We start from the raw sequence: 15,639 nt of genomic DNA on the forward strand, positions 1-15,639 counted from the left end.
TAATTTGGTGTTTATTATCAATTTATTTTTAATAATTTTAACAATAGAATTTGGTACTATATTATCAATTTATATGTTAATACTAAAAGTAACAATAATTTGTTAAAATTAATATATTGATAAGTGCTTTACAATATAATTTGTTTGAATTTTTCTAATTTTTTATGTTAGTCCTAAAAGTAAATGTAGTTATAAATATTTTAAAATATTAAAATATAAATTTTATAATCATGTAAAACTAAACTAAAAGTATCAATTAAAAAATACTACACTTATTATTTGAACTATAGGAATTAATTTTTCCAGTGTATTTTTTAGAGTTTGTTTTCTAGGAAAACTCGTTTGGTTTTACCGTAAAATAAATAAAAGGAAAGGAGATGAGTTAAAACAAAAAATTCAGAAAAAGGAAAGATACTATGCCACCTAATTGCGATGTGAGCCAGCGCCGCCCATACCTTCCTCTCTCTTTCGCCACCGTTATTTCGCCATACCTCTTTCCTTTCATCACCGTTCTCTCTCTCTCTCTTTTATACATGAGCTGAATATGCATGATCGGGTTCAGGTAATTTCCTTTCTTATAAGTTTTTCTAATTTGGTAAGAATCACTTCTTAAATTTGACAACTAAGTAATTGACTTGAGGAATAACACTCTTATTTTATTTGCAACTCTCCTCCATATTCATCTTTTCTCTGTTTCATTCCATTTTATTCAGTTATCAATTATTTTGATCTATGACTGTTCTCCGTAATCTCAATTATTGTATACTCGATTTGGTTTATTAGATCTCCCCCGTTTTTATTGTATACCTTATACTTGTTGAAGTTTCGTCCTTGTTGCAATGATCGCATGAATACTTGTTGAGGTCAACTGCTTCTGTTTCTAGATTAAAAAAGGGCATGACCCTCTTGAAACACTGTGTGCATCCAACATAGTACCATTCCTTGTCTTTTCGAAATTCCAAAATTGTTGCAAAAGTAACGCAAGTATTTTCCTGAGAATTTAAAAAATCAGATAAGTACATATCAAGTTTATATAAAATAGAGTTGACCATGAAAACAAATACCTGAGAATTTTTAGTAATCTGATCAATAGATTCCCAGCTACTTAATGGGAAAGAATCTTCAACTTTGTTGCTCAAATCAGATGTCATGAGATGATAAACTTTAAAAACATCATCTGAGTTCCTATTGCGCAGCCTGCAATGTTTTGTTGAAAATAAGGGAAGATATTGTCAAGATTATTCCTTTTAACAATGAATTTGCTTATAAAATATAAAACAAAGAAAAAACTTACTGCATTTTAAATTCAGCAACCTCAGATAGGTCTCCATCAAGAAACAACTTTGTAGAGAATCTAGAATTTTGAACAGATACTTTACCTATATAAAAAAAATGTTTTGTTAAAAGATCGCTTAGAGAAGAGTTCATATTAGTAATAAGATTGAATTTACCATTAAATTTTTTGATTCTCATAAGACTCCCAAGTAATATTATAGGACCTGCAGCTTTTTTGGTAACATAAGAATGTACATCTTCAGCGTGATTCTCCCATAAAGTACACTCCATGATAGTGTCACTGCAAGAGACATCAAATAGTTTATGGAAAGTGAACAAAGGCAAAAGTTAAAGTATATAAACAGAGACATAAAGAAGTGTCAAACTCTTCAGCAAAGATCACTAACCTTAGATCTCTTTGCTGAATATCCAATAGCTTTGACTTCTGTCCGGAACAATCTTTCTCACTAATCTGACTCATACCAACAATTTCACCAATAATATCTGAAACAAAAAATGGAAATAGAACCAAATTATATGTTGTGAAATCAAGCCAGCGTTGCAGATCTAATGACTACTAACATAATGATAAACGGAAATCTTATATAAACAAAGAGGCTAAACTTTATTGAGAAAGATTAAGCTCCACTTGAAAACGATAATATATTTGGTAATCTATTTTAGAGTAAAGTGACAGTAGAATAGCAGAAAAACATACCAAAGAATACGTTATCCACATTAGATTGCATTGAAATCTCTGAGAAAGATTTACAGTTGAAGCGAGATATATTTGGGATCTGATCACACGGCTTCACCCATGTAGTAAACATGAAATTAATCTTGTAAGGATGTACAGTTCCCTTGTACTCACCAAAGTTATCACGAACTTCAAAGTTCATGATATCACAAAATCTTGTAAGGATGTACAGTTCCCTTGTACTAACCTTTGCATCCACGAGAATTGCTTCAATGCCCAAAATAACTCCAGGTTTGTCTTTTGGATAAAAATTCCATGTCCTGGCTATTAGAACTCTGATCTTCCATTCTTTTTTTAAAGAATTTAGATTTGAGAGAGAAGTAAAATCGAGAGGCATTTTCAATCTGAAACAATAGAAATCATAATTAATATGCATTGAAGAATAAAGTAATAGATATGAACAAAAGCTAAAGAACTTACCTCCTAAGATAATTGTTGTTTTCAACGGGATTTAGGTTTCTGAAATTGAAAGAGGTTTTTGTGTTTGATCTGGTGGTGCATTGGTAATTGAAAATAGAAGAGATTTTTTTTTGGGTAACAAAATAGAAGAGGTTTTGAGGTGTGTTTTATTGTGTTTAGAGAAAGTTGAAGAAAATTTATATAGAAGATGAGAATTGTTGTAACCACCATGAACGTGGATCTGTTATTAGTGGAGTTGTGCTTCTCGTCGAGTAGAGGAGAGAAGATGAAAAGATAAAAACAAGTGTTTTGATGCTTAGGGTTATTTATTAGTATGTTTGTAGGCTTCATATATTGTGCATAAGCCAAAAACCCACTTATAGGTTAACAAAAAATTGGGCTTATGGCCTTTTTCTTGGGCTTAATATCATTTATACAGCAAATGAAAACCCTATTTAATAGTCCACAGATTTATTACGGTTTCTTATAATAGATTCCTATTTTTTTTTACACCATCTGGTTTACTTTTTTTCAATAATTATAAAAGAAAACAAAATCTGATGTGGCTTTATTTCATTGTTAGTTTTTTATTTGTTTTTTTACAGAATTATTTATCCACGATTGGTGGAGATTTTTTTCAGGATTTTTTTTTTTTTTTACAAATTTAATTGAAAAGAATCTGATGTGGCACAACCTTATTGGACATGTGACTTATGCTTTATAGGGTAAAGGATTCGGTTAAGGGTATAATGGAGATCATATATGGTCTAAGTGGGAGAGCAGTTAGAGACCGTTGAGAAAGAAACACCGAATCAATCGGACTTGTTGAGTAGATCGATGAGTTTAACTATGATTCTCAAATATGTAAACTGATTCACTTCATATTTTTTGCTGTTCTATAGATCTTCTTGGACTATGAAGTGGGTTTGTAAGAAGATCTTGGTCTCACATCTAATTGCTCATGATAAGTTGAGATGTGATCTCAGTATCTTATTGAACTTTTAAGACTGTCTATATCGGAGTACTAATGCCTGAATGGGATTGTGTTTCTGTGACCATTCAACATTGACTCAAAACATTCCCTTACAAAGAACCTTACAGTTTCTCAACTCTCTCATGAATTTGGCAGTGACTGACAACTCATCTAAATGTCTTGTAATATATAACAACGTAACAGTGTTAGATATTACAGCTACTCCCACACTAGTCATGGGAAAACGACTCTGAAGATTATGCCTGTCGCTGGTTTTGGTTGCTGAGATCAGGTACTTCATTAATCATCTTTTCAGTTGATGTTACCTATATGGAATCACTTGGGATCAGTTTTTTAATTATCTTCATTAAATTGATCCCTTAGATTTTGATTATACTTGCTCCAGTTTCCTCATAGTTTCACTTGATGGAATCAGACTGTTCCATATAAGGATGAAGAGGTATCCCTGCAAGCAAAACTCTGATCTACAACACACCAAGAAGCTACTAGCTCATTACTGTGTTCAAAAGATTCAAATCAAACACTTACAGCAAACAAGTGTTCCATGTCTACTTACTGATCAGATTAAGAGCTCATTTGCTGGACAAAAACTAGCCATGCACTCACTATTGTAAGAAAAGTTATGATAAAACAGAGCTACAATGAATTGTTGGGAGCTGGCTGGCTTTCTTATGATTCAAAGTCTGGAACTTATAACAAATGCCTATACCAATGCATATACCAGTAACAAGTATCTGATCTGCAACACACCAAGAAGCTACTAGCTCATAACTGAATTCAAATGAAACATTTAAAGATAATAGTAAACCAAAACCTCAGAGAGGTGAGGTTGATCTTTGATTATTCTATATAATTGCATTGGACTTCCCAGAACAACCTCGAACCCTCCTAGATGAAACGAGCTGCTGCAATTTTTCTCAGTTTCTCGACCTTCCTTTCTTTCATCAATGTCACCTTCTTTGATACCTTATTAATAGTCTCTTCTAACGTTGATGACATCACTTTCAGCTCTTCAAATCTCTTTTCGCATGAGTCATCAACTTCCTTCTCAGCTTCATTACTGCACAACTTCTCATCTGAGCGTCCTGCTATGATACCATCTTCTTTGAGCAAACACTCTGGTTTCTTGCTACCATCATCGATCAGATCGGCATTGCTACCATACACAACAGTGATGTCAAGTACTCCTTCATTACCACCAAGGGGAGGATCTGAAGTCTTGTTTCCAACAAATGGAATCAATGCAATATTGTTTCCACTTTCATCAGCCATACTTTTAGAACCTGAAAAACAAAACAAAAATACTATAGCCAACCTATGATGTTTCTTAAATTCAATGTTCCAGCTGATTCACTTCATTGTTACCTATTTCAAGAGCTTGACTTGTGTACTTGCGTCTCTTGTCACGATCTTGCTCCATGCACTTTGGTTTCTTGCTGCCATCATCGATCAGATCAGCATTGCTTCCATACACAACAATGTCAAGTGCTCTTTTATTAACACCAAGGGGAGGATCTGAAGATTTGTTTCCAAAAAATGGGATCAATGCCATATTCTTTCCACTTTCACCAGCCACTGTTTTAGAACCTGGAAACCAAAACAAAAACTACTATGATCACCTACGATGTTTCTTAAAATTCAATGTTCCAGCTGATTCATCATTACCTGTTTCAGGAGCTTGATTCAAGTACTTGCGTCTCTTGTCACGAGCTTCCTCCATGCCTTTTCGTTTCTTGTTTAAACACTCAGCTATATCCATTTCATCATTGCTTGCAATGTTCATCTTAGAGCCTGAAGGAACAATGATGTTTCTTGCATTCGATGTTTCAGCTGATTCAACAACACCCTTCTCCTTAGAAGAATACTTCTGGAATTCTGGAAACGTCTTCCTCCACCACTCGCAGAACCCCGTGGTAACACGAGGTATCATAGAACGGGAAGGTATGCATACTTCGATTGCACTGATAGGTTTGTTATAATCACTCCAAGCTGCACCCCGTGAGGAATTGTTCCGGTGACCATTATGAGGTCTGGTTTTCCATTTTCTAATCTTGGCCAAACTCTTCTCCACCTTCATAATACGTGCCTCCAGCTTCACTCCTATCTCCTTTATTGCAAGCTTTCTCTGCCTCAATCTTTCATCAATATCTTCTCCCGTCTTAACTTCACTGCAAAGCTTTTCAATGCATCTCTGCTTTTCTCTATCTCTATGGAGCCAACACTCTGCTTCCTTCGTTCTGTCATCAATCATAGTCTTCTTCTCTGCATTACTTCCATTTACATCATCACATCTTTGCCTTGTCTTTTCTGGTTGTTTTGCAGTTTCATCATCCTCTTCACTCCTTTGTTCTAGTTTTCTCGAAGCATTATTTTGACAAGGCCCTAAATCATCATCACTGTCCGCCACCAGATATCTTCTACTTCTTTTTCCGAGTGATTCAGAAGCATCTCCTCCTGGTTTATCTGCATCACTATACTTCTTCCCACATCTGATGATTTGAGAAATGGTCATGTTAACATCTTCTTCATCCATAGAACTCTCATTACCATTGCCACAAGCTGTTTTCATGTGCAAAGATTCGTAACTGCTTCTCTTGTTTGTCAAATCCCCACTTGTCTTGTTCATCTTCCAACCTGAAGACACAAGAGTGTTCACCAACGCACCTATCTTATATATCTTTGCTAAGCTGCGCATCCTAGATCTTCGGCGTTTTACAGTAAAACCTTCTTGCAAATTCTGAACCACTGGAATCAAAGGCAATGCCTTGAGAGATACATCAATATCACCATCATCATATTTATCAAATGTATTCCTTGCATTAAAAGTTTCACGTGGCTCTTTCTGCACCTCTTTAGAACCCAAAAACTCTGAAACTGATTTCAGCCACCAGTCTCTGTATCTCGCAGTAACAGAACTTGTAGAAAGATGAGAAGGCATGTACAACTTTAAACCATCAAGACATTTATTGTAATCATCCCAAGCTTCATTTCTTGTGAAGTTGCTCTGATGAGCAACCAAACCAGGCAGATCTTGCCCTAGCCCGAATTGCATTGCAACACGATTAGGATAATAATCCTCTACAAAACCAATACCAACAAGCTTAGAACTCCTCACACAACGAGCAAACGAAACAAACTCATCTTCTAGTTTGTCATCAACAGTCACCCACATAGCTTCCTCAAGGTAAAACCGGAGTGGGTTCCAGTTTTTAAGCGGTTTAGTGTAAGGACGCCAATCAAAATCATCAAAACCAAATCTCACATTCTCAGATTTATGTCGAAGACAATCCCATCGAGAAATTCTTGGTTCGCCTTTAGGTATCTCTTTGGCTTCTGGTCTCAAGTTCTTGAATCTCTCCCAAGTCCAAACTCTGACTAATTTAAACAAAGACGTGAGATTACGGCTTTTAGTGGACTTACCTCTGGTAAGTTGACCCAAATCTTTGTAGAGGCTTGCAAGAACAGCAGGGGCAAGAGCAATCCTTTCACCTCTAGCCAAACGAACAGCGACTGGGAGAATCTTTCTAGAGATAGAAAAAGATTTATCTGGAAAAACGAAATACGAAATCCACAATGCAAGGAAAGCTTCATGCTCAAACTGATCACCTCGACCAAAGAAGCTCCGAATCCATGAACCTTGACTCACCCTATTAGTCTTACCCTTAACCTCAACTCTTGCTCTCTCCAGTTTCTTCACTGAATCTACCATCTCTGAGCTTTCTAAAGGTGCATTAACGGAAGAACCTAAAACAGAAAACTCTAAAAGCACCATAACATCTTCTAGCGTTAACGTTGCCTCACCCCACGGGAAGACGAAAGATTTGGTTTCAGGGCACCATTTCTCAGCAATGGGGAGAATCATAGATGGGTTTACATGGATATTGTATTTAGATGCCTTGATTGCTTCAAAGATCCCAGCTTTTTTCCAAGTGGGTGCGTGTAAAGCTTCCAACTTTTCAAGCCAGGAAACAAAGAGAGGCTGTGCAAACCTAACACCAGAGAAGGAAATCCGCGGAGATGAAACAGAGAGACGTTGTTCTTGTTCACGACGGGGAAGCTCAGCTACAGAGCAGCCACCGATGGAGGTAACGAAGGGTTTTAGAAAATGGGTTTTGCTCAAGGAACAACCTTTCTTAGAAACCATGGCTTCTTCTCTCTCTTCAGTGAGAAGATTCTCACTCTCAGTGAGTGACGGTGACGATGTGTTGTTCTTCATCTCTCGAGACGATGAAGAGGCAAACAACAAAACTAGGGATTTTGAAGATAAAAGACGGAGACTTGGCGGATCAGTTACTATGAATGGAAAATTAAAAAAGATGGCATCTTTTGTTGAAGATGGGGTAGACTAAAATGTTGACTGTACGGAACAGTGGCTTTTTAATGGCAAACGAGCAAAGTTCCACGATTAATAGTTTCCAAAGAAATGTAATAAATGTGTTTTCTGAATAATTACATAACTAGTTTCTTTCACAAATTTAAAATCTTTACAACTAGACTAAAGACAATATTTATGGAATGGTCTTGTACTTCGTATTCACAAATTCATGTCCACCTTGTAGTTTCCATTTACTGAAAATTAGATTACACAGGAAAGTAACCAAGCTGAGCATATCATATGAGACGTACAACTCTGTTTTGTCAATATGATGATCCTAAAAAACTATCTTCTTGTTCTGTAATCTCATCAGAAAAATTGCCATTTTTCTGTATTTAGGATGCAAATGCAAACGCTCTATTTAGGTATTATACTCGAAGAAACTAAGCAATGTTCCTTAGTTAAACTAAACCAGCAAAACTCAAAAGTAAAATTAATCATCAGTTAAATGGGGATGACCATTTTTTTCCTTGGTTAAAAGTTAAAACAGCATAAGCATATATAACAATCAAATAAATATTTATATCAGTTGATAATTAACAAGTAAACATGATTTGGTTAATAAAGAAATTGCAATGCAATCTACACACAATAGTCAAACAATGTTTACCTTCTCTAAAGTACTAAGAAAGTTAATTAATAATAAATTATGCAATGATGATACTTTTCAGAATGGCTATCAAAATATCAATCATGTCAATATGAATAATAATGCTGTAGTTTACGCGCCCAATGGATTTGTGATGCTTTGCTGTCAAACTCCCCATAAAATGGTGTATTACGTTACCAAGGCATGATGTAGAATCCGTTCATATCTTCAGATTAGGATCTGATGAGTCGTTGCGATGGTGGAAGGACACAAAACGTTTTTAGTATTCAATCACCATTTCTAATTATTATTCGTGAATTATACTTTGTGATCAATCACAATTTTTTTTTTTAGTATTATAAACCGTTTTTACATTGAAATCAAATTTGGTATATGACGTATTGTTGTTCATTTTGAAATCAAATTCATTAATAGCTTAGTTTGTTCTATCCACCATTTTCACTCAAAATCTTTTTGTTTTTAATCTGAAACCTAGAGAGTGAAATTCCAAATTTTAAAAATAATTTTCGATAATAATCCATATTTCCCATTAAATATTAGTGTATATCACCCATTAAATATTAGTTTATGCATACTGATGCAATTCCAATTAAATATTAGTGTATAATTTTATCTGCTTGCCTTCTTCCTGATGATGTTAGTATTTGACCCAAAAAATAAAAATAAATAAACATAAAAGGATAATAATTTTACTTAAATCATTATAGTTCAAGGTTTAAATAAGTAATAAGGTGAAGGGAGGGTATTTTTTTCTTTGTTTAACAGAAGAAGATAATGGCCAAAGAGGCTACACACCTAATAAATAATTCGAAACTTTTTTCATAGAAAAATGATAACTTTATCTTATGTTACATAGACTATTGCTTAGGAGTATATAATTAACATAATGATTACAGTAATTAAAAAAAAGAAAAGATAAAGAAGAATAGAAACAAGGGTTTAAGAGGAGAGGCTGGGGGCTAATAAAACACACACACTGCGTCTTCTCTGAAGCGATGGCCAGAGCCACAATAATCTTGTGCTCCTCTTAGCTTTCCTTCTCAGGCAGACCCACTTGCTTGAATCACGACAAAACTCGCCTCCATAAACCCTTTATATATCCTTATCTCCGACGAGTTCAAGCTGGGTAGATTAAGTTGTCTTATAATGGCCATGGGGGTTTCTCTTACCTCCCACAATAACCCTCTTCTTCGCCGCCACTTTTCTCCTTCCTCTTCCTTGCTTTCTCGTTCCTCTCGCTTCTCTTCTTCTTCGCCGGTTCCTTCCTTCCTCCTCCCTCGCCGTACAACCCTTCAAATCGAGTAATTTACTCTGTTCTAGGCTCAGTTTAGTTGCTTATGGATTGATTTGCCCTGTTTTTAATGTCATTTTTTGTTTATGAGTATTGGGTTTCAACCTGCTTTGTTCTGGGCTCAGTTTGTTCTTGTGTTTGTTTGGCTTGCAAGCTCTGATTGTGACTGCTTTATGAATTTTCTTCAGGAGAGTAGCTTCCACTGAGGGAAATGTTGGTTACTCGACTACTACAGTTTGTCAGGGATTTCAACATTCGGGTCAGCAACGCTCATCTTCTGTTGTTTTCAATGGGGAATGGGAACTTCGATCAGAATCTAACAGGGTAAGAATGGTTCCAAAGATTATCAAGGTGGGAAGCCAGTCGGATGTAGCTGAGACTCATCGAGTCCCTGAGAGTGTTAGTGCTTGGAGGGAAAATGAGCTGAGCCTAGAACAAAGCAGGTTAAAACCCGTTACTCAAAAGCAAAATGAGCTTAGAATGGTTCCAGAGATTACCAAGGTGGGAAACCAATCGGAAGTAGCTGAAACTCATCGAGTTCCTGGTGGTGTTAGTGCTTGGAGAGAAGAAGCGAAGAAGGTTAGGGAAAGAAATTGTCAAATTGCTAGAAACCTCGATGACAGTTGTTATCTCAACGGCTCTGTCCCAGTTATATCTAATGCTCCGACTATTGAAACCTCTCAGAAGATTGATTCTGGTTTCAATCCCAGAGGTAGCGGTACTGCTGCTACACTCAATACAGAATCGATTGACGTTACGCCATCTGGACCTGTTGTGACATTGCCAAGCAAGAGTTTAGAGGTTGGGGGAAGTATTGATGTGAATCCTAAAGGAGAGGAAAAACTGAGACCTCGTAGAAGCAGCGGGAAGTCTTCTGGTACCAAAATCAGCAGTAAAAATACTGATGATACCATTTCCAAAGTGGAGAAAAGCAGTGACACTTCGAAAGTCCGTGAAAACCTTAGGAAAATATATGATAAGGTTCTCGTTGTTGATAATCTAACGGCTGCAAAAAGTACCGTGGCTAAGCTTGTGAATCAGTACAGGAATCTTGTCCATTCTTGCGATACAGAGGTGTGCTGCATTTTTCTGTTTACGTTGCCATCATTACAGTTGAGACATATTTATGCAATTGGCAAACTGTTTTTCTTACGAAACTTCGTTCTTTCTGATTATTCAATGCTTATAGGTGTCCGGGATTGAGGTGAAGGAAGAAACTCCTGTCGACCATGGTGAATTAATATGTTTCAGTATCTACTGTGGACCAGAAGCAGATTTTGGTGATGGAAAATCGTGCATCTGGGTTGATGTTCTTGGTGAAAATGGCAGGGAGGTGTTGGCCGAGTTTAAATCGTATTTTGAAGACTCTGATATCAGAAAAGTAAGTTTTTAAATCTTGATTGTTTCTTCATATTCTTTGACATTTGCATTTTCTGGATCGTTCTAATTCTTATTCCACTTTCTTGTTATGTGCTTTTACTGCGAACACCTTTTAGCGATCGTTTCCTTTCATTAAACCCTTATAGGTTGACTTTCTTCGTTTCAGGTCTGGCACAACTACAGTTTCGATAGCCACATCATTAGGAACCATGGAATTGAAATTTCTGGTTTTCATGCCGACACTATGCACATGGCACGATTATGGGATTCTGCACGACGGACAGAGGGTGGTTATTCACTTGAAGCGCTTACAAGTGACCCAAAAGTTCTTGGGGCCACACAGACGAAAGAGGAAGCAGAGTTCCTTGGTAAAATTTCGATGAAGACTATTTTTGGCAAGAGAAAACTGAAAAAAGATGGATCAGAAGGGAAGATGGTTGTCATTCCCCCTGTTGAAGAGCTTCAGCGAGAAGATCGAGAGGCTTGGATTTCATACTCTGCCTTGGATGCGATAAGCACACTAAAGCTTTACGAAAGCATGTCAAAGAAACTGCAACTGAAAGAATGGCGCCTTGATGGAAAGCTAATATCGGGAAGAACAATGTTAGACTTTTACCATGAGTTTTGGCGACCCTTTGGTGAACTTCTTGTTAAAATGGAAGCAGAAGGGATACTTGTAGATAGGGAGTATCTTGCTGAAATAGAGAAAGTTGCCAAAGTCGAGCAGCAAGTTGCTGTTAGTAGGTTTCGAAATTGGGCCTCTAAGTATTGCCCCGATGCAAAGCATATGAATGTTGGTAGCGACACACAATTGCGTCAGCTCTTTTTTGGTGGCGTTTCTAACAGGTATCTTTATCCTACTTTTTTGTGGCATTTCTAACAGGTGTATTGTCTAAGTTAAACAAAAGTTATTACTAATTAGGGAAAATAGTCATAACTCTTGGTAAATTGTAACAAGAATTACATGATTAGTTTCTTAGTGCTTAGCTTTATGGATTTTAAGTTCTGTTTATTTTTTTTCACAGTGAGAATCGTGAGGTTCTTCCAGTTGAAAAACTTTTCAAAGTTCCCAATGTTGATAAGGTTATTGAAGAAGGCAAAAAAACACCGACAAAGTTCCGAAATATCAAACTGCATAGAATCAGCGATAACCCACTTGCAACTGAAACGTTCACTGCTACTGGTTGGCCTTCTATTAGTGGGGATGCTTTGAAAGCCTTAGCTGGGAAAGTTTCTGCTGAATATGACTTTATGGAGGACATCTCAGATATTTCTCTAGAAGACATTTCTGAGGATGATGAGACTGCTGCTCAGCTACTAGATCAAACTTCAAAAATACAGAAGACCGATGTTGAAACCGACACATCTTCTTATGGAACAGCATATGTTGGATTTGGAGGCGGTGAAAGGGGAAAGGAAGCATGTCATGCTATTGCCTCATTATGTGAAGTTTGCTCTATAGATTCTTTGATCTCAAATTTTATTCTTCCATTACAGGTAATTGTTTTTTCGGAACAGCTTCTATCTGAATTTTTAGCTGCTAATCCCTTACCCTTCAGATTGATGTTTATGGAATCTTTTTTTCTTGTTTGTCAGGGAAGTAATGTATCAGGCAAAGATGGTCGTGTCCATTGCTCCCTAAATATCAACACAGAAACTGGGCGTTTATCAGCTAGAAGGCCAAATTTGCAGGTAAGTTTCTATTGTTATCTACTGGTACATTTTGAAAATTATGTCGGCAGTGATATAGTTATGTTTGAAATTATGTGTTGTGTTACCAAGAGCTATTACAGTATCTTATTTGAAATGGTCAAGTTATTTTTGTCAATCGTAAGTATGCTACTTATGGTCTTGTAATTGCATTTTACAATGTGTTACTAAAGTTCTCCTTATCTGCCTAGAACCAACCTGCTCTGGAGAAGGATCGGTACAAGATTCGTAAGGCCTTTGTATCATCACCTGGAAATACACTCATTGTGGCTGATTATGGGCAGGTGAAAATACGATACTCTGGTAGTCGTAGAAACATACGTAAGGGTATTATGCTGGTTCACTCGTTGACTGTGATCTCTTTTATCTTCTTCAGCTGGAACTTCGAATTCTGGCACATCTTGCTGGTTGTAAAAGCATGATGGAAGCTTTCAAAGCAGGCGGAGATTTCCACTCAAGGACAGCCATGAATATGTATCCGCATATTCGTGAAGCTGTAGAGAATGGCCAAGTTATCCTTGAATGGCATCCACAACCTGGGGAAGACAAGCCGCCTGTGCCATTGTTAAAGGTGCGTTCTTGTTTAAAATGGTACTGGGATTTTAAAGGATCATATATCCTGGATTTTGATTGTTATCTGACAATGAGGAAGTGGTTTGAGTAGCTAAGAACACATTGACATCTCTGCATAATGTATAGAGCCCATCGTTGACAGTTGACACAAAGAACTTGAAATCTGTGCCCAGATTCTTTTTACAGTTTGCAAATATGTTTAATACTCAGGACGCTTTTGGGTCAGAGAGAAGAAAAGCAAAGATGCTTAACTTTTCAATTGCATATGGGAAAACAGCGATTGGGCTTTCTAGAGATTGGAAGGTAATACAAAATTACTTTTTAAATCTGTGTGGTTGATATAAGCATATGCTTTCATGTGTGATGAATCTACAAGAATGCCATTTTTTTTAACCATGTAAAGGTCTCAAAAGAAGAAGCTCAAGACACAGTCAATCTGTGGTACAATGACAGACAAGAAGTAAGGAAATGGCAAGAAATGCGTAAGAAAGAAGCTTTGACAGACGGGTATGTACGCACTTTATTAGGAAGAGATCGTAGATTCCCGACGTATCGTTCACGTGCTCAGAAGAATCATATCCAAAGAGCAGCGATCAACACCCCAGTGCAGGTTTCCATTTTGTTCTTTTATTTTAACATATATACTAATATCCTTTCTATTCGCCAATCTCAACTATAAGCATCGTTGATCTGCATCACAGGGAAGTGCAGCTGATGTTGCCATGTGTGCAATGTTGGAAATATCAACAAATCAACAGTTGAAGAAGCTTGGTTGGAGATTGCTTTTACAGGTAAACAACACATGAATCTTACCATAACCTTATATCCACAGACTAAACATTTGTCAAAAAAACCATATTGGGCTGTACTTGTTTGAAAAATAAGACTTCTTTTGGGAAACAGATTCATGATGAAGTAATCTTGGAAGGACCATTGGAATCAGCGGAGATTGCCAAGGACATAGTTGTGGACTGTATGGCTAAACCGTTTAACGGAAAGAATATCCTCTCGGTCGATTTATCTGTAGATGCAAAATGTGCTCCGAACTGGTATTATGCCAAATAAGAGCTAAGAGACCGGTCGAAGGAGAGAACAGTTCAAGGAAGACCATTTTTGGGTACATATATATTAAGGTTTGGTATGTCGGCCTATCGTTTTTGTTAATCTTATGAAAGCCTTGAATGTTTGGGCTGTGTAAATTGCTTTCTTTACTACTAATTCTCTAACTTAACAATGTCTGCAAAAGTGATCTAAGTGACTTCAGATATACCATGAAAACGTTTAACGTTGGATCGGTTTGTGTAAAATTCTTCTACAATGATCTCTCTTGTATGTCCGATTAAGCTGACCTGAACCAAATGATTCAGTTTTTCCCGCGTAATGTAATATGTTGGGATGTTAACACTCTTCTAAGCATGCATGCATGCATCTCTATTGAAAAAGGTGATATGGTGAATATAAATGCTTACATATTTTTAACTTATAAAATTGCTTACAAATAAGTTAATTACTTAATATGGCGGAAGAATTTTGGGTGTGTAAAATGCCAAGTTAATTAATTATTTGTAATTAACTTACAAATAAGTTGATTACAAAAATTGCCAAGTTAATTACACAAATAAATTGCTTACATATGGTGAATATAATTGCTTACAAATAAGTTGATTACTTAATTCTGTTTAAACTTTAAACTAACACGCTCCTAAGGTAAAAGTGTTGGGTGCTTAATGTTGGGTATTCACCATATGTAAGCAATTATATTCACCATATGTAAGCAATTATATCAAGTTCCATTGCCAAGACTTCAATAACACACCAGTTTAAACTTTAAACTAACATGCTCCTAAGATATTATTGTATTAAGCACCCAACACTTTTACCTTAATAGGACTAAGGTTTGGATCTACTGTCAATATTTTGTTTACCTTAAATGTTACTGTACCTTAATAGGACTAAGGTTTGGATCTAGTATAATGGACACGTACGCTGTACGCTTCTACCTTAATATAGGACTAAGGTTTGGATCTACTGTCAATATTTTGTTTTTGAAATAACTAAAACTGAACATGACCCTACAACAATGATATTTATATATTCAGGTATAAGCACCTAACATTCCCTATAGAGTGATTTATATTGTATAAATAAATATAAAATGTAAATGTTACTTTCCTGCACTAACCTAATGTATGATTGGCTAAGCTCTGGATGTTTGATCAAGACGTCTTTATTTATTTGTTAGTGATAAGCATTAACATGTTAACATTTAACACAC

The 15,639-nt window shown here is 36.2% G+C and overlaps 3 protein-coding genes and 1 long non-coding RNA gene across 5 annotated transcripts; 2 read left to right on the plus strand and 2 right to left on the minus strand.

Moving 5' to 3' along the window:
* Positions 1–256: 256 nt before the first annotated feature.
* On the minus strand, positions 257–2,755 carry LOC104778002 (uncharacterized). 2 transcript variants are annotated; one of them, XM_087506946.1, is made up of 8 exons: positions 2,453–2,755; positions 2,147–2,376; positions 1,683–1,779; positions 1,452–1,576; positions 1,295–1,379; positions 1,065–1,197; positions 808–992; positions 257–538 (listed from the first exon to the last, which is right to left on the minus strand). In XM_087506946.1, the coding sequence occupies exons 2-8, from the start codon at positions 2,367–2,369 to the stop codon at positions 505–507; spliced, it is 882 nt and encodes a 293-aa protein (XP_087363072.1). In that variant the 5' UTR covers positions 2,370–2,376; positions 2,453–2,755; the 3' UTR covers positions 257–504. The 2 variants fall into 2 exon arrangements, with proteins under 2 accessions (XP_087363072.1, XP_087363071.1); XM_087506945.1 differs by having other exon boundaries at positions 1,994–2,376; positions 2,453–2,749.
* On the plus strand, positions 399–4,139 carry LOC104778001 (uncharacterized). The gene is made up of 3 exons (XR_766371.2): positions 399–562; positions 3,156–3,696; positions 3,811–4,139. It is a non-coding gene; the product is annotated as an uncharacterized LOC104778001 (long non-coding RNA).
* LOC104778000 (uncharacterized) lies at positions 4,001–7,828 on the minus strand. The gene is made up of 3 exons (XM_010502353.2): positions 5,091–7,828; positions 4,791–5,012; positions 4,001–4,708 (listed from the first exon to the last, which is right to left on the minus strand). Exons 1-3 carry the CDS (start codon positions 7,639–7,641, stop codon positions 4,314–4,316), a joined length of 3,168 nt encoding a protein of 1,055 aa, XP_010500655.2. The 5' UTR covers positions 7,642–7,828; the 3' UTR covers positions 4,001–4,313.
* Positions 7,829–9,313: 1,485 nt separating this feature from the next.
* LOC104742609 (DNA polymerase I A, chloroplastic/mitochondrial) lies at positions 9,314–14,682 on the plus strand. Its single transcript, XM_087506942.1, has 12 exons — positions 9,314–9,711; positions 9,890–10,775; positions 10,891–11,082; positions 11,248–11,927; positions 12,107–12,578; positions 12,678–12,773; positions 12,983–13,075; positions 13,168–13,362; positions 13,575–13,667; positions 13,768–13,974; positions 14,066–14,155; positions 14,268–14,682. The coding sequence occupies exons 1-12, from the start codon at positions 9,557–9,559 to the stop codon at positions 14,427–14,429; spliced, it is 3,321 nt and encodes a 1,106-aa protein (XP_087363068.1). The 5' UTR covers positions 9,314–9,556; the 3' UTR covers positions 14,430–14,682.
* Positions 14,683–15,639: the final 957 nt, after the last annotated feature.

The sequence above is a fragment of the Camelina sativa genome, chromosome 3 (assembly GCF_030686135.1).
Source record: "Camelina sativa cultivar CO46 ecotype springtype chromosome 3, ASM3068613v1".
Taxonomy (NCBI): domain Eukaryota; kingdom Viridiplantae; phylum Streptophyta; class Magnoliopsida; order Brassicales; family Brassicaceae; genus Camelina; species Camelina sativa.

Coding starts and splice junctions, on each gene's coding strand:
- LOC104778002 (XM_087506945.1), bottom strand. CDS start 2,369: ATGCCTCTCGATTTTACTTCTCTCTCAAATCTAAATTCTTTAAAAAAA. Junction 1,780..1,993: donor TGTGGATAACGTATTCTTTG/GTATGTTTTTCT, acceptor TTTTTGTTTCAG/ATATTATTGGTGAAATTGTT. Junction 1,380..1,451: donor GAGAATCAAAAAATTTAATG/GTAAATTCAATC, acceptor TTTTTTATATAG/GTAAAGTATCTGTTCAAAAT.
- LOC104778000 (XM_010502353.2), bottom strand. CDS start 7,641: ATGAAGAACAACACATCGTCACCGTCACTCACTGAGAGTGAGAATCTT. Junction 5,013..5,090: donor GAATCAAGCTCCTGAAACAG/GTAATGATGAAT, acceptor TTTGGTTTCCAG/GTTCTAAAACAGTGGCTGGT. Junction 4,709..4,790: donor AAGTCAAGCTCTTGAAATAG/GTAACAATGAAG, acceptor TTTGTTTTTCAG/GTTCTAAAAGTATGGCTGAT.
- LOC104742609 (XM_087506942.1), top strand. CDS start 9,557: ATGGCCATGGGGGTTTCTCTTACCTCCCACAATAACCCTCTTCTTCGC. Junction 10,776..10,890: donor TCCATTCTTGCGATACAGAG/GTGTGCTGCATT, acceptor CAATGCTTATAG/GTGTCCGGGATTGAGGTGAA. Junction 13,975..14,065: donor CGATCAACACCCCAGTGCAG/GTTTCCATTTTG, acceptor TCTGCATCACAG/GGAAGTGCAGCTGATGTTGC.